The sequence below is a fragment of the Podarcis raffonei genome, chromosome Z (genome assembly GCF_027172205.1).
Source record: "Podarcis raffonei isolate rPodRaf1 chromosome Z, rPodRaf1.pri, whole genome shotgun sequence".
In the NCBI taxonomy this organism is placed as follows: domain Eukaryota; kingdom Metazoa; phylum Chordata; class Lepidosauria; order Squamata; family Lacertidae; genus Podarcis; species Podarcis raffonei.
Window position 1 is genome coordinate 51,197,107 of NC_070621.1, and position 24,121 is coordinate 51,221,227.

The 24,121-nt window shown below is 48.7% G+C and overlaps 2 protein-coding genes across 2 annotated transcripts; both read right to left on the reverse strand.

Annotated features, from left to right (window-relative positions):
• Positions 1 to 1,462: 1,462 nt before the first annotated feature.
• Positions 1,463 to 5,391, reverse strand: LOC128406523 (40S ribosomal protein S4). Its single transcript, XM_053373985.1, has 7 exons — positions 5,305 to 5,391; positions 4,618 to 4,695; positions 3,716 to 3,896; positions 3,476 to 3,573; positions 2,932 to 3,103; positions 2,519 to 2,676; positions 1,463 to 1,629 (listed from the first exon to the last, which is right to left on the reverse strand). The coding sequence occupies exons 1-7, from the start codon at positions 5,305 to 5,307 to the stop codon at positions 1,528 to 1,530; spliced, it is 792 nt and encodes a 263-aa protein (XP_053229960.1). The 5' UTR covers positions 5,308 to 5,391; the 3' UTR covers positions 1,463 to 1,527.
• Positions 5,392 to 5,535: 144 nt separating this feature from the next.
• LOC128406524 (apical endosomal glycoprotein-like) lies at positions 5,536 to 12,922 on the reverse strand. Its single transcript, XM_053373986.1, has 6 exons — positions 12,776 to 12,922; positions 10,396 to 10,713; positions 10,251 to 10,317; positions 9,803 to 9,952; positions 9,215 to 9,354; positions 5,536 to 5,979 (listed from the first exon to the last, which is right to left on the reverse strand). Exons 2-5 carry the CDS (start codon positions 10,558 to 10,560, stop codon positions 9,338 to 9,340), a joined length of 399 nt encoding a protein of 132 aa, XP_053229961.1. The 5' UTR covers positions 10,561 to 10,713; positions 12,776 to 12,922; the 3' UTR covers positions 5,536 to 5,979; positions 9,215 to 9,337.
• Positions 12,923 to 24,121: the final 11,199 nt, after the last annotated feature.

Sequence of the window (24,121 nt, forward strand, 5' to 3'; positions counted from 1 at the left end):
CTTCTTACTGATACTACTACTACTAATAAATTTTTATTTATACCCCACCCTCCCCAGCCAAGACCGGGTTCAGGGAGGCTAACAACCAATAATAAAAACAAGTTGATGAAAATACAATTTAAAAGATTAAGATACAACATTAAAACAATTAGGGAGCAATCTCATCATAGGGGGAGAAAGGAAAAAGAAAAAGGGGGAGGGAATCAAACTGATTCTGAGCCAAAAGCCAGGCCCTGCGGAAAGAGATCAGAGCATTCCACCAGGCTGGAGCCAGTGTTGAGAAGGCCCTGGCTCTGGTTGAGGCTAATTAACTTCCTTAGGGCCCCGGGACCTCTAGGGTGTTGCTAGATATGGACCTTAAGGTCCTCCGTGGGGCATACCAGGAGAGGCGGTCCCGTAGGTACGAGGGTCCTAGGCCATGGAGGGCTTTAAGAGCCCTTTACATTTTCTTCCTATTATTGCTTTCTTAATAAGCAATAACATTTATTGCTTTCTTATTACTGCTTTTTTTCTTATTATTGCTTTCTTATTGTCAAGAAGGAAGCAATAAGAAAGCATTATTATTATTGCTTTTATTATTATTAAGAAAAAAGCAATAATAATAATAATGCTTTCTTCTTACTGCTCCTTTCTTCTTCTTAGTATTGTATGGCTTTATTATTCCTTCCTTCTTAACAGTAAGAAAGCAATAACTCACCATGATGGGCAGAGATGGGACCCAAGGTTCATCTATCCCAACCCGCTGAAATGCAGGAACTGCAGCATAGAATAGGCAGAGTCAGCTAGTCAGGAGAAATGCCCTGGAAATGCCACTTATATTTAGCCTGCCACTTATATTTTGGTCTCGGGTTCGGATTTAGATCAGAGCAAGGAGTCCCTCCAAAAGGCATCGGCGGCTGTCACTTGATATTCCTCTCTCTTTAAGGGCCACCCCCGGAGCTGTCACTTGATATTCAGCTCCCTTTCCTGTGACTCAAAAGGCCTTTTTGTTGGCTGCTAATAACTGCATTTTGACCAAACTGCGGGAGGCAGTGGAAGACAGGAGTGCCTGCCGTGCATGGGGTCACGAAGAGTCGGACATGACTAAACGACAACAAATAATTACATTTGTTACTGTAAAAACTGCAACCGTTATTTGCGATAATAGCTGCAATCATTATTGCAATAACTGCATTCATTGTTGCAATAACTGCAATAGTTATTGTAATAATAACTGCAATTATTGCAATAATGGCAACCATCATTGTAGTACTAACGGCGATCATTATTGCGATAATAATGGCAATCATTATTGTATGCAATTATTTTTGTAATAGTACCTGCCACCGTTATTGTAATAACTGTAACCGTTATTGTATTAATAATTGAAATTATTTTTCCAAGGGCCAAGTAGGAGCTGGCTCCAAATGTTTCCAGGCGGAAATAAGAATAAAGCCACTCAAGAGAAGAGGAGCCCCAGAGCCACGTTGCAAGATGCTTTTATTGGCGAAAAATAATTCTGCTTTCCTCATTCCTCCACACATGTCTTCATCCGCTGCTCTGTTTGGCCGCCAGCCGCTTGTCTCGCTCCTCGGCGATAGTGAGGCGGATGCCTTTCCCGCGAGGCAGCGAGATCCATGGCTTGTTGCCCTGGAAGGAGCGATAAGAGGCACTTATTATTATTACTGGATTGATTAGCCCAATCTTTTTCAACCTGCACTCTCATTGAAACAAACTGAGTGCAATTTAAACCAAATCCAAATTTCACGCCCCAAAGGGACTCCAGCTCAGTGCACTCTTAACGTGCTCAGGAGAACCCCAAACTTGATGAAATCGTAGTTACAGGTAGGTAGCTGTGTTGGTCTGCCGTATTCAAAACAAAATTAAAAAAAGTAACTTAGTTGGTCTCTAAGGTGCTACTGGAAGGATTTTTTTTATTTTGATGAAGTTGGTTCTCCTTGGTGTCGCATCACATTCCCCCCGTTAATATCAGGTCATGCCTCACAAATATCCTTGCATTACAGTATACAGTGGTGCCTCGCAAGACGAAATTAATCCGTTCCGCGAGTCTCTTCGTCTTGCAGTCTTTTCGTCTTGCGAAGCACAGCTATTAGCGGCTTAGCGGCTATTAACGGCTTAGTGGCTTTAAGAAAAAGGAAACAAACTCGCAAGACGTTTCGTCTTGCGAAGCAAGCCCATAGGGAAATTCGTCTTGCGGAACGACTCAAAAAATGGAAAACTCTTTCGTCTTGCGCGTTTCTCGTCTTGCGAGGCATTCGTCTTGCGAGGTACCACTGTACTTGCTTAAAAAAACAAAAAAGAATTACATGCAAGAACAGAAATGGCACTGAACTGAATCAATTGGGTGGTGATTTATTTGGAATAGCTGTGGAAACAAATCCTTGAAAAATAAAACAACAGGAGAATAATAAAAGTAAGAATATTTTAAAATGGAAATATAATTTTTTAATAAAAAAATGCAGAGGAGAGAATGAATTAAAATAATTTCAAAAATGGAAATAATATGGCCAGTGCCCACCTTGCCAATGACGAAGATGTTGGAGAGTCTGGTGGCGAAGCTGTTGCCATTGGTGTCCTTGACGTGGACCACGTCAAAGGAACCGGGGTGCCTCTCGCGGTTGGTGATTACCCCGATGCGCCCCAAGTTGGCACCCCCCGTCACCATGCAGAGGTTGCCTGTCAGAGAGAAGAGGGAGGGAAAGGGTCAGAAGGTGCCTGGGCAACAATGGTCCTGCGAGGCGGAATTGGGACTGGCAGGGGGGACAGATTAGATAGATAGATAGACATACATATGCATGTATATGGAAATAATAAAATAAAACTGCTTCAAAAAATATGGGTGCTCTGGAAAGGAGCCTCCAGGGCCAGAGGTAGTCTCCCCCCATTGGGGAAGGATTCCGGCGCTCTCAACGCGCTCAGAGGAACCGCTACCTGTGTCAAACTTGATGAAGTCGGTGATCTTGCCCGTCTGCAGGTCGACCTGGACGGTGTCGTTGACCTTGACCAGGGGGTCCGGGTAGCGGATGGTGCGGGCGTCGTGCGTCACCAGGCGGGGGGTGCCCTTGGTGCCCACCAGGATACGGCGCACCTTGCACAGCTTGTACTGCCGGGAGGAATGGGAGAAATCTGCCCTTTTGTCAATATTAAGAAAAGGCTCCCTCAACCTTGCCCCTCTAGATGTTTTTGAGACTACAATTCCCATCCCCTGACCACTGGTCCTGCTATCTAGTGATCATGGGAGTTGTAGGCCAAAAACATCTGGAGGGCAGAAGTTGAGGAAGCCTGATTAAGAGGATACCAAAAAGGCGAGTCTTTCTGTAAAAACGGGATTTGAATCTGGTCTAACTCATGAGGGATTTAAATCACAAAAGCACTCCAAGCACTGATCATTCCTTCCTCTGGTTGTCCATCTTAAGCCAGCAAGGCTGAGTCTTTCGGTAAGAAAAGGATTCAAATCGAGTCCCCCAATTCTCACCTTGGCCTCCTCGGGGCTAATGCGGTGCACGGCAAAGCGCCCCTTGGTGTCATAAACCAGGCGGAAGTGCTCGCCCGTCTTCTCGATGCTGATCACGTCTGCGGGGAGAGAGGGCGGTCGTTACAGTGGGATGCCAGTGTGGTGCAACTGTCATGTAAACCCAGTTTTCCACCCTGCAGAATGTCCCACCTCTGGAAATCGAGCATTTCAAACCCCGCTACTAGAAACCTAGGGCCTCACCCATGAAGCCCGCCGGGTAGGTGATGTCGGTGCGAACCTTGCCATCAATCTTGACAAAGCGCTGCATGCAGATCTTCTTGACCTCGTCGCCCGTCAGGGCATATTTGAGCCGGTTGCGGAGGAAAATCACGAGCGGGAGGCACTCGCGCAACTTGTGGGGTCCTGTCGATGGGCGCGGCGCCTAGAACCCCAAAAAGAAAAGGGAAGGTTACAGGGCAGCAAACCTAGAGCGCCTGAAACTGCAACTCCCAGAATCTGGTTGGCCTTGTTGCTATTATTATTATGATGATGCAACCGTGAGAAAATATCTGAAGGCAGCCATCTCTAGGGAAGCTTTTTCATGTGTATTATTTTTTTTAAAATCTATTTATAAAATATAGACAGACTTCCACTGGTCATGGAAGCTCAATAATCTATTTATTTATTTAGTGTTTTATTCATGCATTTCCCCAGATGTTATTTTACATCCCTTCATTGTTTTGTCAGAATGTTCGACCGACTCACTAACTTATCCTTCCCCAAGATCCTTTATTTTATTACATATTGTTATTTTGATCTATAATGTTGTGTTAGTTTCTCTATAACTTGTTATTATGCATTGTGTTCTAATTTTGCATTTTTCTGCTATAAACTATCCTGGGATGAACGGCGGGATTTAATAAGAAACCACAAAGAATTTATAGATTTAATATAAATTTATAGACTTAATAAGAAACCACAAGAAATTTATAGATTTAATAAACAACTACAAGGAATTGAAAAGTAAATAAGGGGAAAAAACTAAGGGTAAGGCGTTTAATAAAGAAGGTAAAACGAAGAAGCCCGGGTGCAAACTAACGCCTGAAGTGCAAGGCTCCCCTTTTAAAAAGGCTTGTAAAAGGTAATTACAAAAAGATACTTGCAAAGACTCCCGTCAGCTTGTCCAGCATCCAGTGTTTGGGGGCTGCCACCCGTTTCAGGTGCTTCTTGGGTCCTCGAGCCTGAGGGGGCGAAAGCAGGCAACGGGCGTGGGTTTGAATCTGCCCGGATGTTTAAGCAGATCATTCTCGCAAGGCGGCGGGCTGCACTAGATGACCCTCGGGCCCCTTCTAGCCGCCCCTGTTCTATGAACCCACCCCCAGCTCTTCAGTAATCGCCATTTTAATTTATTCCCATTTAGTCGAGCATCCTTGGGCTCCCCTTCTCCCTTAGGGCAACCCACCCAGCCCCGCTCCTGCGCCCCAGTCCAGTGGCAGGCAGTTCCCCAGGCTCCTTCCCAAGCGATCGCTTTCCCCAGATGTTGTTGGACTACAACTCCCATCATCCCTGAGCTCTGGCCTTGCTAGCTAGGGGTGATGGGAGTTGTAATCCAACAACATCTGGGGACTCACAGCTGGAGAAAGACTGGTTTTGAGGGCATGTCTGGCCGGCGGCCTGGATCCCTGCGGCCCGTACTGCGCATGCTCGCACCCCCCCCCCAAGACCGAGAGAGCCCAGACGCGGCGCCTCCGTTTCCCCGCCCCACGAAAGAGTGGCGTCTCCCGCGCCCCCAGCCCCACCGCCTCGGACGGCGACGGATCGCTCCACCGACCCATACCCTAAGCACTCACCATGGCTGCGGGCTCTCGACGCAAAAGGAGAGCACTTCTGCCGGCCGAGGGTTATATATCCGGGTCGGAAAGGGCGGGGTGACGAAGCATAGTGCAGCCCGCAGCGACGCCTGGTGGATGGGAGCGGCATCGTACCGCGCGGGGGCTTCGCAGCCAATGAAATGGGGAAATGGGATCCCGAGAAGCATCTATTAGGATAACCTGAAATGGAAAAATGGGATCCCCCAGGGGCATCTAGTTTGACCCCTGAAATGCAGGAATCTCCACCCAAAAGATAGAGCCGGGACCCCAAGAGGCATCCAGTCCAGTCCCCCACGAACCGGGGACCAAGACGGATCTCTTCCTCGGCCCCGGGAGCAGGCTGTTTCCACCCCTCCCCGCCTCCGTCCCAAACTCTCTGAGCCCTGTTCGTGCACAGACACCCCGACACCATTTTGGGGGGATGAAATCCCGTTTTATTTCACGGAAGACGAGAGCGGCTACGGAAATAACACCACGCTTTTCTCCTTTGTTTTGTGTCGTCCGCCTTCGGCGCGTCCAGAGAAATCGTGCCCAGTCAGAAAGGGATCCGAGGGTCATCCAGTCCAACCCGCCAGCGAGGCAGGTATCCTTCTGGGGAGAAAGGGGCTAGTCTGTTGGCGCGCCGACGGGCAGCTCCACGATCCGGACCTGGTCCTGCGAATGCAAAGCGGATAGTTCATGGCCAGGCATGGAATTCACAAAGGTAGGCTGCGTCTGGCCCTGGGGACTCCAGCGCTTATCACAGGGCGGCAGGTAGAGTGCTCCTGACCCTGGAGGTTCAACTGTAATATAGTAGCTACTGAGGAAGAGCGGAGGACAAGTACAAGTAGATCCAGAGCTGATGAAGCGGCTGGGCCAAAGCCGAAAGGACGCTCAGTTGCGGATATGCCTGGAAGCGAAAGGAAAGTCCAATGCTGTAAAGAAAAATATTGCATAGGAACCTGGAATGTAAGAACCATGAACCTGGGTAAGTTGGATGTGGTCAAAAGTGAGATGGCAAGAATAAATATTGACATCCTGGGAATCAGTGAACTGAAATGGATGGGAATGGGCAAATTCAGTTCGGATGACCATCACATCTACTACTGTGGGCAAGAAACCCGTAAAAGAAATGGAGTGGCCCTCATAGTCAACAAAAGAGTGGCGAAAGCTGTACTGGGATGCAATCTCAAAAACGATAGAATGATCTCGATACGAATCCAAGCCAGACCTTTTAACATAACAGTAATCCAAGTTTATGCACCAACTACTGGTGCTGAAGAAACTGAAATTGACCAATTCTATGAAGACTTACAACACCTTATTGAAGTGACACCAAAGAAGGATGTTCTTCTCATTATAGGGGATTGGAATGCTAGAGTAGGGAATCAAGAGATAAAAGGAACAACTGGCAAGTTTGGCCTTGGAGAGCAAAACGAAGCAGGGCAAAGGCTAATAGAGTTCTGTCAAGAGAACAAGCTGGTCATCACAAACACGCTTTTCCAACAACACAAGAGACGACTCTACACGTGGACATCACCAGATGGGCAGCATCGAAATCAGATTGATTATATTCTCTGCAGCCAAAGATGGAGAAGCTCTATACAGTCAGCAAAAACAAGACCTGGAGCTGACTGTGGCTCAGATCATCAGCTTCTTATAGCAAAATTCAAGCTTAAACTGAAGAAAGTAGGAAAAACCACTGGGCCGGTAAGATACAATCTAAATCAAATCCCTTATGAATACACAGTGGAAGTGAGGAACAGGTTTAAGGATTTAGATTTGCTGGACAGAGTGCCTGAAGAACTATGGTTGGAGGCTCGCAACATTATACAGGAGGCAGCAACAAAAACCATCCCAATAAAAAGGAAATGCAAGAAAGCAAAGTGGCTGTCCAATGAGGCCTTACAAATAGTGGGGGAGAGAAGGCAAGCAAAATGCGAGGGAAATAGAGAAAGATACAGGAAATTGAATGCAGATTTCCATAAAATAGCAAGGAGAGACAAGAAGGCCTTCTTAAACGAGCAATGCAAAGAAATAGAGGAAAACAACAGAATGGGAAGAACCAGAGATCTGTTCAAGAAAATTGGAGATATGAAAGGAATATTTCGTTCAAAGATTACTATAATAAAGGACAAAAGTGGTAAGGACCTAACAGAAGCAGAAGACATCAAGAAGAGGTGGCAAGAATACACAGAGGAATTATACCAGAAAGATATGGATGTCTCGTACCCCCCAGGTAGTGTGGTTGCTGACCTTGAGCCAGACATCCTGGAGAGTGAAGTCAAATGGGCCTTAGAAAGCACTGCAAATAACAAGGCCAGTGGAAGTGATGGTATTCCAGCTGAACTATTTAAAATTTTAAAAGATGATGCTGTTAAGGTGCTACACTCAATATGCTAGCAAGTTTGGAAAACTCAGCAGTGGCCAGAGGATTGGAGAAGATCAGTCTACATCCCAATCCCAAAGAAGGGCAGTGCTAAAGAATGCTCCAACTACCACACAATTGCACTCATTTCACATGCTAGCAAGGTTATGCTTAAAATTCTACAAGGAAGGCTCAAGCAGTATGTGGACCGAGAACTCCCAGAAGTGCAAGCTGGATTTAGAAGAGGCAGAGGAACCAGAGACCAAATTGCAAACATGCGCTGGATTATGGAGAAAGCTAGAGAGTTCCAGAAAGACATCTACTTCTGCTTCATTGACTATGCAAAAGCCTTTGACTGTGTCGACCACAGCAAACTATGGCAAGTTCTTAAAGAAATGGGAGTGCCTGATCACCTCATCTGTCTCCTGAGAAATCTCTATGTGGGACAAGAAGCTACAGTTAGAACTGGATATGGAACAACTGATTGGTTCAAAATTGGGAAAGGAGTACGACAAGGCTGTATTTTGTCTCCTTGTTTATTTAACTTATATGCAGAATTCATCATGCGAAAGGCTGGGCTGGATGAATCCCTAGCCGGAATTAAGATTGCTGGAAGAAATATCAACAACCTCAGATATGCAGATGACACAACCTTGATGGCAGAAAGTGAGGAGGAATTAAAGAACCTTTTATTGAGGGTGAAAGAGGAGAGCGCAAAATATGGTCTGAAGCTCAACATCAAAAAAACGAAGATCATGGCCACTGGTCCCATCACCTCCTGGCAAATAGAAGGGGAAGAAATGGAGGCAGTGAGAGATTTTACTTTCTTGGGCTCCATGATCACTGCAGATGGTGACAGCAGCCACGAAATTAAGAGACGTCTGCTTCTTGGGAGGAAAGCAATGACAAACCTAGACAGCATCTTAAAAAGTAGAGACATCACCTTGCCAACAAAGGTCCGTATAGTAAAAGCTATGGTTTTCCCAGTAGTGATGTATGGAAGTGAGAGCTGGACCATAAAGAAGGCTGATCGCCGAAGAATTGATGCTTTTGAATTATGGTGCTGGAGGAGACTCTTGAGAGTCCCATGGACTGCAAGAAGATCAAATGTATCCATTCTTAAGGAAATCAGCCCTGAGTGCTCACTGGAAGGACAGATCGTGAAGCTGAGGCTCCAATACTTTTGCCACCTCATGAGAAGAGAAGACTCCCTGGAAAAGACCCTGATGTTGGGAAAGATGGAGGGCACAAGGAGAAGGGGACGACAGAGGACGAGATGGTTGGATAGTGTCTTTGAAGCTACAAACATGAGTCTGACCAAACTGCGGGAGGCAGTGGAAGACAGAAGTGCCTGGCATGCTCTGGTCCAGGGGGTCACGAAGAGTCGGACACGACTAAACGACTAAACAACAAACAGCTCAGTTGATAGAGTACAAGACTGTAATAATAATAATAATAATAATAATAACAACAACAACAACAACAACAACAACAACAACAACAACAACAATAATAATAATAATAATAATAATAAATTTATACCCCATCCATCTGGCTGGGTTTCTCCTCTTAATCTCAGGGTTGTGGGTTCGAGCCCCAATTTGGGCAAAAGATTCCTGCCTAGGTGACCCGAAGTGTCCCTTCCAACTCTGCAGTTCTAGAATTCTATGATTCTGTGTCATCTATAAAGACACACACATTTTATATAGAGCGCCCTTTATCCCAAGATGGTTGATTTCCGTCTGTCTATGGATGTATCTATCCGTATATATTATATATTATATATTATGGATGCATATATCCGTATATATTATATATTATATACACACACACATACACCATATATATATATGTACACACACACACACACACATATAAATACAGCACTTTTTTCTGGGGGGACGCAGGGGTGTGCATACCCCTAAAATTTTTGTGAATCTTTGTATATCTCTGCCTATAAATAATCTCTATGTTTCAATGATCTCTCCCTGTGTCAATATCATGCCTGCGCACACACACACACACACACACACACACACGTATAAACGTTCTCTGTGAGCTCCTGGAGGCGCTGCACTCTGCTCGTGCCCCAAGGTGCCCTCTCCTGCATGGGAGGCAGCCGGCACCCACCTTTGGGCCTGTTCGTGGTGTGGTCGCAGGTGGGGCGGGCTGTGGACGGTGACGCCTGGGAGCTGCAGTTCCTTGCCCAGGTGAGGTTCTGGTTGGCATCCACTGCCCACCCACACCAGCCCTCCTCGAAGGGGCTCATGTGGAAGGTCTCTGGGGGAGAAAGGCAGGTGAGGGGGGGGGTCCCAGGGTGCCTTTTCCACCCTCCCCCACTTCCGGTGGTGCCCACGTCCCCCCGGCCCCCAATGCCCTCCAACCGCTCACCGCAACCCTGTTTGTTGCCACAGTCCTTGGTGCCATCACAATGGCGGACAGGGGCCACACAGGCGCTTGGCAGGCACGGGTGCTTGCCTGGGGCGCAGCTCCGGGGACTTGGAAATGTTGGGATGGTGAATGGGGAGTCTCCAAGCCCAGAGGCAGTCTATCTGGTTGGTGGAAAAGAAAGCCTTACTTTGGGGGCCACAGTTCCTGAACTGCACATCGTCCAGCGCCACACTCGCCACTGAGGAGAAGGTCACCTCTGGAGGGGGAGGCAGTGCTCTTGACATACTCCAGAGAAGGAGCCGGCCAGGGAGAGGGAGGAGCCCAAGACCCACCTGGAAAGGGCCGCGGACTCTTCCAGTGTAGGCCAGCAGGGGGCGCCAAGCACCAGAGGACGAGGCGGGGCTTCGCCACAGGGGACAATGTGGCTCAGCTCCAATGAGAAGCTCCCGTTGAGTCTTGCAGGGGAAGGGCGGAGGGATGAGGAATCCAGGGGTCATCTAGTCTGACCCCGGTGAGGATTGCGAATTGCCATCTGGTCTCAGCCGCTCTCGTTTTTATCAGTCCCCAATGGGGGACAGGAAGGTGGGCATCAGTAAATGATAAGAATGGTCAGGATGGTATTTCTTTTCCCTAACAGGTGGGTCAGTAGTCTGGAAATCAATAAATAAGAATTAGCTGATACGATACGTCCTGCAGTTTAGAAACGTATTATGTGATATGGAATTATGAGAACTGGGCCAGGTGGCATTTCCCCCACCACACCGGGGAAAAGGCCGAGCAGGTGGCTCTGCGCCTGTTGGATTTCCGACCGCCAGTGCCCCAAGCTTACCTGTCTCAGCCATGCTGTACCAGGCGCGGAGCTCACATGCTGAGGCCGCGTCGCTCAGGGTCGGGGAGCGGAGTCGGGCGGGAGCTTGGAAGCAGCGCTCAGGGAAACGCTGCGAGGAGGAGGAGAATAAGGAGAAGGCGAATAAGGAGGATAATCATTAATAATAATAAGGAAAAACCTTAAAGAAAAAAAATAATAAGGTGCTGGTTTTGACCTTTAAAGCCCTTCACGGCCTAGGAGCCTCGTACCTACGCGACCGCCTCTCCCAGAATGTCCCATGGAGGACCTTAAGGTCCATAAATAGCAACACCCTAGTGGTCCCGGGCCCTAAGGAAGTTAGATTGGCTTCAATCAGAGCCAGGGCCTTTTCAACTCTGGCTCCGGAGCTTGGTGGAACGCTCTGCCTCATGAGACCTGCAGGATCTGCAGGATCTGATTTCTTTCCGCAGGGCCTGTAAGACAGAGTTGTTCCGCCTGGCCTTTGGCTTGGAGCCAATTTGATTCCCTCCCCCTCTTTTTTCTTTTCCTTTCTCGTCCTGCGATGAGGCTACATTTTAATATTTTAATGCTTCAATATTTTAATGTTGTATTTTAATTTTGTTTTTAAGTTGTATTCATTCAACTTATTTTATTATTGCTTGTTAGCCGCCCTGAGCCCGGCCTTGGCTGGGGAGGGTGGGGTATAAATAAAAATTATTATTATTATTATTATTATTATTATTATTATTATTAAAAGCCATTTGAGTAATTCAGATTAATAAAGTAGGAATAATTAATATGTACAAACCAGCAACTTCTCACCAGTTTTGGACACTTGCAGCAGCTTGCAATGTTAAGAGAGGTGCTCTAAAGAAAAGCACTTTCTACATTTATGAGCCTTCAGAGTAGGCTCATGTTTTTTCCTTTGCCTGGAGGTATAAATGTTGTTAGCATATGTGCAATCACCCTGAGAACTTCAGGCAGCACTTCCTCTGCTCTCAGTCAGCAAAAGGGGATGGCAAGGGGTGCTTCATGGCATAACTTAACTTGCAGCTGCAGGAGAAGTGTGGATCCCTCAGCCATACCTAAATAGCCTTCAAAGTGCCATTTAAGAGTGCAGCATCTAGCTGTGCTGTAGACACAAAGGTTGTGGGGTTGATCCCCGTAAGGGACACCTGCAAATTCCTGCCTTGTAGTGTAGCCTTTTCAGGCGTTGCCTTCGGGTGGGAAGAGCATTGCGCCCGGGACAGGGAAGTGGGAGTCAAGCAGACACTCAAGGGTTGATCCAGAGAAAGAGCTTTATTACTACCTTTTTACTCCTTGGTAGAAGGAGCAAGCGTAATAACTCACAAGCTTAGCACAAGTTCACAGCCATTTGCACAGAGCATATATTCCCCTCCAGTTCCCTCCCCCTTCTCCCCCTCCTCAGGGGTCTTGCCTCATGAGTTTCCCTGAGCATTAACAGAAAGCTCCTGTCTTTGGACTCTTGGGACTCTTGGCGCCCTTCCCAAGAAAGGGGAATGAGAAGCCAAGGGGGTTGAGGAGCCTTGCGTTTCAGCATGTCCAAGATGTGTTGCAACTGGATGAGGTAAGACTCAGTTCCCAGGCCTGCTTATTCTTGGCATTGATAGAGTCTATTCATTAGCTTCTTGAAGCTCTCTTGTACTGATAAAAATAACGTTTTGCCTATGCAGCAGCATCTTGTGAGAAAGCAGAGAAGAGCAGAGAAAAGCTGAAGCTGTGGATTTTTAGAAGAGAGAAAGGGAAAATTTGGTTTTGAGGCCTGGGGTGAAGTCTTGAGGCCTGGGGTGACTTCGGGCCTAGGTGGGGTCACCTGTCCTCACCTCCTTCAGTAGCAGGTTGGACTAGATGACCCTTGGGGTCCCTTCCCAATATATACTCACCCACTCACCCACCATCTTTGGAAAGTACTTCAGAAAGAAGAAAGAGAAATAGCATTCCTTTAAGTTAGTTGTACTTGTTGGCATGCAGAGGGTCGCAAGGCCAGCTGGGTCGCCCCAGCTGGGTCGTCTTCTTCCAGCCATCCTGCTGCGAAGACCCATCTGCCTCTGCTCCAATGTAAATCAGCGACCCAGGCTTCAAAGCCAGGGTACACTATATCAGCTGAGTGAACTGCGCACACAGAAAAGGTGTGAGGCTTGTGAAAGCATACTACAACTATGGATTTATTAATCATAAATCAGGACAAAGAAACATGTCATCTCTCTCTTTGTCCTCTCAGAGAGACAGAGAGAAGCAAAAGCTATGCAGTGGTACTTCGGGTTACAGACGCTAACCCAGAAATAGTACCTCGGGTTAAGAACTTTGCTTCAGGATGAGAACAGAAATCATGCCGTGGCACCAGCGGGAGGTCCCATTAGCTAAAGTGGTACCTCAGGTTAAGAACAGTTTCAGGTTAAGAACGGACCTTCAGAACGAATTAAGTTCCTCGGAACAACAACAACACTTTTCTCTCAGAAGGAGACCTACCTAAGGCTTAATGAAATACAGGGAGACTCTACAGACACTGCATTTTAGCTTACGAGAGCATTTTGTGCTCAACTAGGCTGGTTGCAGCAGAAACATTAGACTAACTTCACAGCACATTCCAAAGTAGACTGGAACACGGCTGTAGACTCACAAACTCAAAAGTTGCAACAAAACATCATTTACCATCAGACTTAAAATCACCCTCCTCACTTAAGCTATAGAGGGAAGGGGGGTTAATCTTCCTCTCAGAACACAAGCAAGAACATATGCAGGATTTTTTCTTTTCTTTTCTTTCTACCACTTGGAGGAAGACTCTCTTTTGGGCCCTCTCTCAAATAACAAACATTTGCACACCTAATTCTCATATTTGTCATGTTTAAGATTGATAAGACCCAACATGGCTTCCTTAGATTAAAATTTTGAAGCAAGCTTGCAATATATTTATTTTTAGATGGCACATTTAAGATAAGCAGCTGCTGGATGTTACCTAAGGCCAATTTAAACACAGGAAAAATGTTTCTTAAACACAAATTGAAGGGGACTGTCAGAGTCCAGGCGGGAAGTAAGCACCAACTGGGCTTCTTTCCCATCAGGAGTCTGTGGGTTAATTTCTTTTGAATGAGGTGCACCCATTTTAAGAATTTAATAGCGCTAGCTTTTACTTTTATACTGCAGTTGGGGTTTTATTCCCACTTTTTCAGGAAGCACAATAAATAACCCACAGTAGACTCCGAGGATGAGTACTGTGACACGCTGCCGTTCATCTGGCCTGACTTACTAGGCTGGTACAGCTGTTGGCCTTCCTGGCTACTAAGCTAACAGTGCAGTCAGTGATCTCAAACCCCCCTTAGTGGTCATTAAATCAGCCAGGGAGCCCACAGCAACCTCCTGCCTCTTATAATCTTTAGATTATAAGAGGCAGTTCCCTACTGGACGCTTGCACAGTGCAGTGCCAAATCAGGACTCAGAAATGAAAGGAAGGAAAGGAATCAGGTGCCCTTGAGTTCTCTGGCTCAAAGGGGAAGAGACTCACAAGACCCTCCTGGGCAACTCCGATGGATTCGGGTCTTGTGGTGAAAATTATGTGATGGAATTAGGGAGGGGGAAAGTTTAGATTTGAAGGAAAAAGGAAGAGTTAAAAATTTTGGTTGCTGTGGTTTAGAGAACCCAACTCACTACCCGTGTTTCCTGCTTATACTCCCTTCCACATTTGCTGTTCCTGGCGATCCTGGGGTCTCTTGACTGGTTAAGGCTGGCCTGATCAAGCTTTGCCTCCTATGGTTAACCCTGCTAGACCTCCAGTTATTTCCAGACCCTGAGATCGCTGGACACCGGTTATTCCTCCTGGCAAACTGCCTGGTACGCGCTGGATCACCAGTCCTTCCTCGCTCCCAGAATCCGGGTAACCAAATGTCCCTTCGAGCGTTGCCATCAGTTGTAAACAAAAATCTGCCCTTTTCCCCGTATGGGGTATCCAAGAGCTCATATAGAGTCCTTACATAGGTTCTCTATTGGTAGGAGAAAATAACAGAGGCCAACCAGAGAATACTGAGAAGCAAAGCAGCTTGTAAGCCTGATCTTTATTGATCTATTGCAACAGGGTGCTCCCCTCACCCGCAGGAAAGGAGGAACCTAGAACAATGGCGTGCAAGGCCTTATATGGACTTTTGAAATTGCCACCCTGTAGATCAAGACCACCCCCAGAAACATCATACATACATCACAGAAGGGGTGTAACCTAAGACCACCCCCCAGATACATCATACCTACATCACAGAAAAGGCGGTCTAAAACAGAAATTTGAATGTTGTTTTTCTCCTGTTCTTGTTTATCTCCTGTCTGGCAGGTTACTTGATTGGATTGCCTGGGGAGCCTGGCTAGTCTTTAAATACTTAGTTCCTGGGCCAGGTCACAGGCTCACACCCTATTCAAACACAGACATACCCTTAAGACAGGATTTGTGAAGGAAAAGACAATGGGGAGGCTTTTCCATTTTCCTTTGACCTTGCAGAGAAAACATTGGGACAGTTTGGGAATCAAAATGGTTCTAGGTCGGTCTTCCTGTGCTGATCTATGTACGTGCTTGGTTGGTACACTTATGAACATTTAACATATATCTAAGACCTCAAAATTCCTATCACAGGGAGGAGTCCCATGTCCCAGGGATGCAGCATTTGACTGCTAACAGTTAGGCTGGAAAGATTTGCGCAGGCCTTGCCAGGCCTTCTAGGCCTTCCTGCTTCTGCTGACCAGAACCTTGATCTCAGGACAGGGTTGTCATGGACTGTCTGGATGCAGAGAATTGGGGGGAGGCCCAAGCTGGGGAACCCCCAGGGGAAGAAGGCTCTTAGAAGCAAAGAAAAGCCCTCAACGACTAGGACCCAAATGATTCCACCTCCATCACGGAGAATCTCTGGTGGTTCCCAGCACCCCTGAGTTTCATCTAGTCTTCACTAGGGATGTACCCTTTAGTGTGACAAGCCAAGCCCTGTGGAACCCCTGCTACTAGAAGTTTGTCAGGGAGCAGCCCTCCCTTCCTTCAGAGATCTTTGGAAAGCTTTGTTGGTTTGCTTAAACAGGCATCATGATTTTAACCAATGAGTATTGCTTGATATTTATTGACGTTTTCATGGATCTTTCGTTGATTCTTCCTTCTTCATTTTCCCACTTGCTATATTTCTACAAAAGGGCAGATTATAAAATCAGAAAGTCAATCAATCAGTCAGTCAACATGTGGCCTTCCAGCTATTGCTGGACCACAACTCTCATCTCCCCTCCCTGTTGGCCATGCTTGTTGGGAACTGGAAGTCCAGCAACAGCATCTGGAGGACTCCATGCTGACTCCCCCCCACTGTGCTATTCCTCCTCCCTCCCAGTCCTTTTTCCTTTCATGTTGTGACTCTCTAAGGCAGAGAGGGCTGTCTGGTCTATATTCATCTGCAAACTGCTTTGGGGAAATCTTTCTGCTTGAAGAGCAGGGCAGGTATTGTTTACACTGATTACTCTTTTTGCAGAAGCTGCTCCAGGAGTTACTGAGGCGACGTTTGTGGAGAAGGTGCCACCAAGCGCCATGCCATTGTTTCATGGGAACAGGTAAGGCTGGCTTTTATTTATGCATATGCACGGTGCTCAAGTCAGCTTTTACAGTATTATTAGTTTGGATTTTCCATAGAGGTGATCAGAACAGAGCACCTGGAGGTGAGGGTGTTTTTTTTAATGGGACTGCATGCAAAGCTGCCCTCTGGTAGCAGAGCATGTCCAACACGCTGGATGTGAAACTATTGGAAGTAAAGGAGCTTGCAGTTTGTCCCTTGGGCACTAGGTGGCGCCGTCCTTCCTGGATTGCCCATCTCACCCTCGCCAACCTGGTGCCCTCCAGCTCTTGTGGGAAAAGTGGGCAGAGCAATGAATGCAATCTTTACACTTTCTTTGAAGTGCTGGATCTATGGCCTGTCATGGGCATTCAGTTTTGGAAGATTTGTTCCTTGTTTGCATAGTGTTTGCATTGCTAATTCTGGAGTTCTGGATTGTTCTTGCTCCTTACTACTTAGCCTCCTTCTTAATTCCTTCTGCCCCCCGCCCCCGCTCAAAGATTTATCACTGATTTTCAATGGACATAAACACTTCAAAAGCTGCATGTTGCTTTCTGGATGAAAAAAAGAATATTTACTATGTACAGAGCAAAGTAATGCTAGCCAATGGCACTAGGGTGCAGAGCTGACCGTTCTAGCTAGAGCACTGTGTTCCATCCATCGCCTCCACATTGGCATCGGAACCATGGCTTCACTTGTGCCTCTACCGCCGTTTGCGCCAGCCTCTGAATCATGGGACTCCTACCTCTCTTGGTTCAACTGCTACCTCCAAGCCAACAAGCTGACGGAAATACCACAGGAGTGAAGCGGGGTCTATTGCTCAGCCTCTGTGGGCCTGAGGTGTTCGAGATGGCCCGAGCATTGGTTGCGCATGTAGCAGTCCAGGCAACACCGTGGGACACGATTCAAGAGAAACTCCGCAAGCACTACGCGCCAAAGCCGTCCAAGATTGCTGCCCGCCATGCGTTCTACCACCGGAACCAGGCAGGGGGGAGTCAATTAACAACTACACCGCCGCCCTCCAACAGGCTGCAATGCACTTCGAGTTCCAAGACATCGATGATGCCCTGATGGATCAAATTGTCTGCGGGGTCCAGGACATCCATCTGCAACGGTGTCTCCTCGCCAAGCCAGACCTCACGCTGCAGAAAGCCATTGAGGAGGCCGTGGCCTCAGAAGCTGCTGAACGCTCCGCCCAGGAGATCCGCAAGGCCAGCAGCCCACGTCTTGCTAGGAAGACAGTTCCAGTGCATCATGAAGTAGTGATGAGGCTACTCCAGTGAAGACGATGATGTGCACCAGACAAAGCGGGAGCGCAGGAAGTTCCAAAAGAAGTCCAAGGGCCAATCGGAATGTGCCAGTTAAGGAGGCAACCATTCCCGTGCCAAGTGTTGATTCAGTCAGAAGTGTTCCAGAAGGGGCCACATCGCTAAGGTCTGCCAATCGGCTCCGTCTGACACCCCCCTTCACCGACTCGCAAGTCCAAGTCTTCATAGAATCATAGAATCATAGAATCATAGAGTTGGAAGAGACCACAAGGGCCATCGAGTCCAACCCCCTGCCAAGCAGGAAACACCATCAGAGCACTCCTGACATATGGTTGTCAAGCCTCTGCTTAAAGACCTCCAAAGAAGGAGACTCCACCACACTCCTTGGCAGCAAATTCCACTGTCGAACAGCTCTTACTGTCAGGAAGTCTTCACTCCAGTCCACCAAGGAAAGCTGTTTCGCTCTCACCAACTGCCACTGCCCGTCTGGAACCATGATTGGCCAAACCGACTCGCCTACGCGACGCAAGCTGAACGTCACTGTGCTCATTGAAGGAGCTCCATGTGACATGGAGATCGACACTGGGTCTGCCCTGTCCATTGTGTCTTGGAGCACCATCAAAAGACTGGTACCCAGAGTGTCCAAAAGGCAACTCGACTCTCACTGGTACACCTGAGAGACTACCAGGGAAATGACAGGTATGCCCATCTCCTTTAGCCTTGATCCACAAGTCACCCCCATCAAGCTAAAGCCACGCCGGGTTCCCTTTGCTCTCTGTTATGTACTGAAGTTCTCACCCTGGGCCAGCAGGGGGATACTGTAGATAGTTTTCACTCTGCAACGGCGTCTCCTCGCCAAGCCAGACCTCACGCTACAGAAAGCCATTGAGGAGGCTGTGGCCTCAGAAGCTGATGAACGCTCCGCCCAGGAGATCCGCAAGTCCAGCAGCCCGCGTCTTGCTAGGAAGCCAGTTCCAGTGCATCACGAAGAGGCCAGCAGTGATGAGGCATCCTCCAGTGAAGACGATGGCGTGCACCAGACAAAGCGGGAGCACAGGAAGTTCCAACAGAAGTCCAAGGGCCAACCGGAATGTGCCGGCTGCGGAGGCAACCATTCCCGTGCCAAGTGTCGATTCAGAGACGCCATCTGTAGGAAGTGTTCCAGAAGGGGCCACATCGCTAAGGTCTGCCGATCGGCTCCGTCTGACACCCCCCCTTCACTGACTCGCAAGTCCAAGTCTTCAGTCTGCCAAGGAAAGCTGGGGTCATCGGGAGACGGCGGCCTTCAACACGGTCAAGGCTCTCCTTTCATCGGACAGTGTGCTGCTACAGTACAGTGAACCCAGGCCGCTGGTCCTTGCCTGCGACGCCTCACCTTTTGGCATCGGTGCTGTCCTTAGTCACCGTTTTCCAGATGGAAGAGAAGCACCGCTCGCCTAGTTTTCCAGGACGCTATCTCCGACGGAACGGAATTACAGCCAGCTCAACAAGGAAGCACTGGCACTTGTGGCTGGAGTGAAGAGGTTCCATGAATACCTCTATGGCAGGACTTTTGACCTCATCACTGACCACAAGCCACTCCTGGGCCTCCTCGCCAGTGATCGTCCAACTCCACTGGTCCTCTCACCACGCATGCTGCGATGGACTGTTTTCCTGGCTGCCTACCACTACCGGCTCATCCATCGCCCGGGGAAATCGATGGGCCATGCTGACGCCCTCAGCCGTTGCCCTCTTCCAGCGTTTGTGGAAGACCCGGCTCCAGCTTCATCGCTCCTCCTGATTGAGGATCTTCCGGCAGCGCCTGTATCGGCTGTCACTGTGGTCTCTGCATCTGCCCAGGATCGCACCATCAGCCGGGTGCTCAACTGGGTGTGGAGGGGGTGGCCACAAGGGCCTTTTGCATTGGAGTTCCAGCCCTTTGCAACCAGACAACATGAACTCTCGGCTCATCGCGGCTGTCTGCTATGGGGAGACCGTGTCGTGATTCCCCAGGGACTCCGTCAGCGCGTCCTGGAGGCTCTGCACATTGGCCACCCGGGAATTGTCAAAATGAAGGCGTTGGCTCGGTGTTACATCTGGTGGCCTAACATGGACGATGCCATCACTGCCTGGGTGTCCGCCTGTCAAGCGTGCTAAGAGTCGAGGCCTGCACCACCGGCAGCTAAGGGACACACCTGGGAGACGCCAAAGACACCCTGGTCGAGGGTGCACATCGATCTGGCTGGCCCCTTTCACGGCCGGACCTTTATGGTTGTGGTGGACGCCTATTCCAAATGGCTGGAGGTGGCCCTGATGCCCTCCACCACTACCGAGGCCGTCATCCGGGTGCTGCGAGGCCTGTTTGCGATGCATGGGTGTCCTGATGTCCTTGTCTCCGACAACGGACCGCAGTTCACGTCAGGCACTTTTGAGCGGTATCTTTTGGGACTGGGGATCCGCCATGCCCTAACGGCACCCTTTCATCCATCCAGCAACGGGCAAGCGGAGAGAATGGTGCGCTCGGCAAAAGAGGCACTGGTGCGCCTGGACCGGGGAGACTGGCACGAGCGGGTCGCCGAATACTTGCTCGTGCAACACATCACCCCTCATGCGGCCACAGGGCGGAGACCTGCTGAACTGCTTATGGGCTGCCGCCTCAGGTCACCGCTTGACCGGCTGCACCCGGACTTTGCCGTGGCCAAACCCCCAGGCTGTGCCAACGCGCCACGGTCATTTGTTCCAGGAAACCAGGTCTTTGCCCGGAACTATGTGGGGGACATTCCTTGGGTGCCAGCCACAGTAGTGGGAGTCACTGGACCTCGCTCGTACCAGGTGGCACTCGAAGACGGACGCTTGTGGTGCTGGCACATAGACCAGCTTAGGTGCAGGGTTGGGGACTTGGACACTACCGGGGTGCCCCCAACTGCGCTTGTGGCTCCAGAAGAGACACTTACAGATGGCGAGGCTCCACCTACACCTCCCTCGCAAACTGCCAGCGTGGAGCCGAACCAAGCCGCTTCAGAGGGTCTGCCAGACTTACCACAGACTCAGACGACTCCACTTGCGGAGGCTCCACCCACAGCAGTGGATCCAGGGGATTTGGTTTCAACGCCACCTAGGGTCGCACCACAGCCTCAGCAAGAATTGTGTGGCCCTCCGGACTTGGCTACCAGTCCCCAGCGGTCTGGCAGAGTTTCCAAGCGCCCAACTTATTTAAAGGACTATGTTGTTGGACATGTATCACTGTTGGTCTAAGTATGGGAAATGTAACCGATATGCTTTTGTGCCTAATTGAACCATTACGTGTAGTGCTGTATATAAGGAAACCATTACAATTGTAACTAACGCCTTATCTCGGTGGGGAGGGGTGTTATGTACTGAAGTTCTCACCCTGGGCCAGCAGGGGGATATTAATATTTATTTATTTACGGCTATTAGCCCATAAAATATGTACAAACATAAAAACACAGAGACATAAAGACCAATATATCCGACAACAGAAGGTGAACACCACGATGCAAGGGTGAGTCCTTGAGCAGAGCCAAATGACAGCTTGGGGCCAGGAGAGCTCCAAGGGACGGTTCACAGAAAAAGAAAAACTGAAGACGAGATCTGACATGCACTCTCATCATAACAGTCCGATTAGTTTTGGTGTTTTTGTTGTTTTTTGGTGGTTTTTGTGTGTGAGATAACCGCATTCAGGAATCTCGCCACCTGCAGAGTTACAGAAGGATCTGTATCCTGCAAAAGCAGTGTGGCGTGTAACTCAACAGGCCTGCCAACCAAGTACAGTAAAGCAGGACCCAGGAATTTAGTCCTGGCTATGCTATGTAGGGGACAGTTGAACATTATATGTGGAAGAGATTCAACAGTTTTCCCGTCGCACACGCATAGCGGGGACACCAAACCCTTGGAAAATCTGTGGCTCAGCAGGTTTGATGGAAAGACATTGAACCTTGCACGAATAAATGCGAGTCGATGTGGTACTGAGGAAAGAGATGACATGTATGATGGAAGGCCAAGTGGTGGGGTTATTCAGTGATACCTGGGGGAGCAGACACCCCCACCACTGGCGAGGTTGTGTTGATTTTCAATGTCTGCTAATCTTTGCTCAATAAGGCTTTTGGCTGAGCGTAAGTTCATCTTTAAGGAGTCCGCTGGGGAAATTCCGATGCTCAGAAGTTTGGCATGGATTTTTCCTACCCACGGATTGACAAAGACGTCCCGCCAGAGGCACTGAAAAAGATAATGGTCGGGAAGCCTATGCCAGCTGGACAGCCAATAGCCAAAGACTCGCTTCCAGATGACAGTCTCCAATGATGCAATCCTTAACTCCAGACGTATGGCTGCGTTGCTCACACACATGGGGAGTTTCAGAAGGCGACGGAGAAACTGATTCTGCAATGTCCCCAGCAATGTTAAATTGGACCCTGGGGCCCAAAGCGGGGCAGCATAACAGAGGGTGGAGACCACTTTTGCGTGGTATACCTTCAATGCAGAAGGGATGTGAGAGGCTCTGTCGGCCGCAAAAAATTGGAGTAGAGTATAAAGTATTGTTTTCCCTTTGTTTAGTAAATACTGTATCTGTGGCTTCCAGCTTAAATTGTAGTGAAAAAAGACTCCCAGGTATTTAAATTTGAAAACCTGTTCTAATTGGACTCCATCTAACTTCCAGCTGTAAGTTTTCCGAGACCTGGTGAAGACCAGGACTTTAGATTTCCCATAATTAATTGTCAAATGGTTGAGTTTGCAATAAGCCGCAAAAATCTTTAGAGCTCTGCATAAACCAACTCTAGAGTAGGAAAGGATCGCTGCATCGTCGGCATATAGGAGCAAAGGGCAGCGAAAATCAGCTAGGCGGGGGGCATGAATGTTGGCTTGAGACTCATTCAGAAAGAGCTTCATATCGCTAATAAACAAGTTGAAGAGGAGTGGGGCCAAAATGCAGCCTTGGCGCACACCTCTATTTATTGGGACCTCGTTGGATAGGTTTCCCGCCGGTGTGAGTCTCACTCTAGCCGACGACCCATGGTGTAATTGGGTTATAAGCCATAACAGCCTTCTATCTATGCCCCATCTCTCTAATTTCTTCCATAGGCAGTTTCTTGGGATACTGTCGAAGGCAGCCTTTAGGTCTATGAAAGCGACACATAGGCGCCCCCGACTCGGGGCAGAATATTTTCTGGCAAGATGATACATGATTACCATATGGTCCGAGGTCGAATAATTGTTCCTAAAGCCCGCTTGCTCATGGCCAATCAAATTCGAGTCGTTTGCCCAATGGGATAGCTTAGACAGCAAAAATTTTGCATAGATTTTCCCGATGATAGACAAAAGGCTGATGTTGCGATAGTTCTCCGGGTCAGCAGGGGGACCCTTTTTATGGACTGGCACGATCACGGCCTCCTTCCATGACCTGGGGATACGCCCCGTAGAATTAATTGCATCAAAGACTTTGGCCAGAATTTCAGCCCACCACCTCGGTTGCGCAACAATAGCCTCAGCTTTGCCCGTTTTCAGATCAAATATCAAGTCCATTATCAGGTCTGGGTCGGTGGAGGGCCACAAAGGTAAATGGTCGGCTCGGAATTCCATGGAAGGGGGATACTGTAGATAGTTTTCACTCAGGTCCACGTCAGTTATTTTAGGCGGGAAACCTTGGGTTGTTGTTGCTACAGTGTTGACAGCTGGCTGCCTATAAAAGCAGGCCGGCTGAGCTGTTTGCTGTTCAGTTCTGTCCAGCTTACAAGTAAAGAGCTGCTCTGGAGAAATCGCTGTGTCGTCTGCTATGTTCGCCCACAACTTAACACTCTCAAGGCTAAGGTGGACGAACAACTGGACAAACTGATCGCCCAAGGAGTTTTGGAGCCGGTTGACCCCCATCGTCACGCCTGTCAAGCCGGACGGGTCAGTGAGAATCTGCACCGACTACAAGTGCGTGATCAACAAGGCACTTCAGCAGCACACTTACCTGGTTCCTGTTGTCCAACACCTGCTGCATTCCCTGATTGAGGGTAAGGTCTTCGCTAAGCTGGACCTTGCCCAAGCCTATCAACAACTGCCCGTCGATGATGCCACCACTGAAGCCCAGACGATTGTCACCAACCGAGGGGCATTCCGTTGCCGCCGTTTGCAGTTCGGGGTGAGTGTGGCTCCTGGCATCTTCCAAAGCCTTATGGAGCGTCTCCTGCAAGGGCTTCCGGGCATGGTACCGTATTTTGACAATGTCTTGGTGTCCGCAGACTCACACCAGCAGCTGTTCGAGCGCCTCCGCACCATGCTGACCAGGTTCCAGGAGGCCGGGCTCAAGGTAAAGAGGGAGAAGTGCCAGATTGCCGTTCCACAAGTGGGGTTCCTGGGCTATCTTATCAACGCCTCCGGCCTTCACCCGACCACATCCAAGATCCGCGCTATCCAGCAG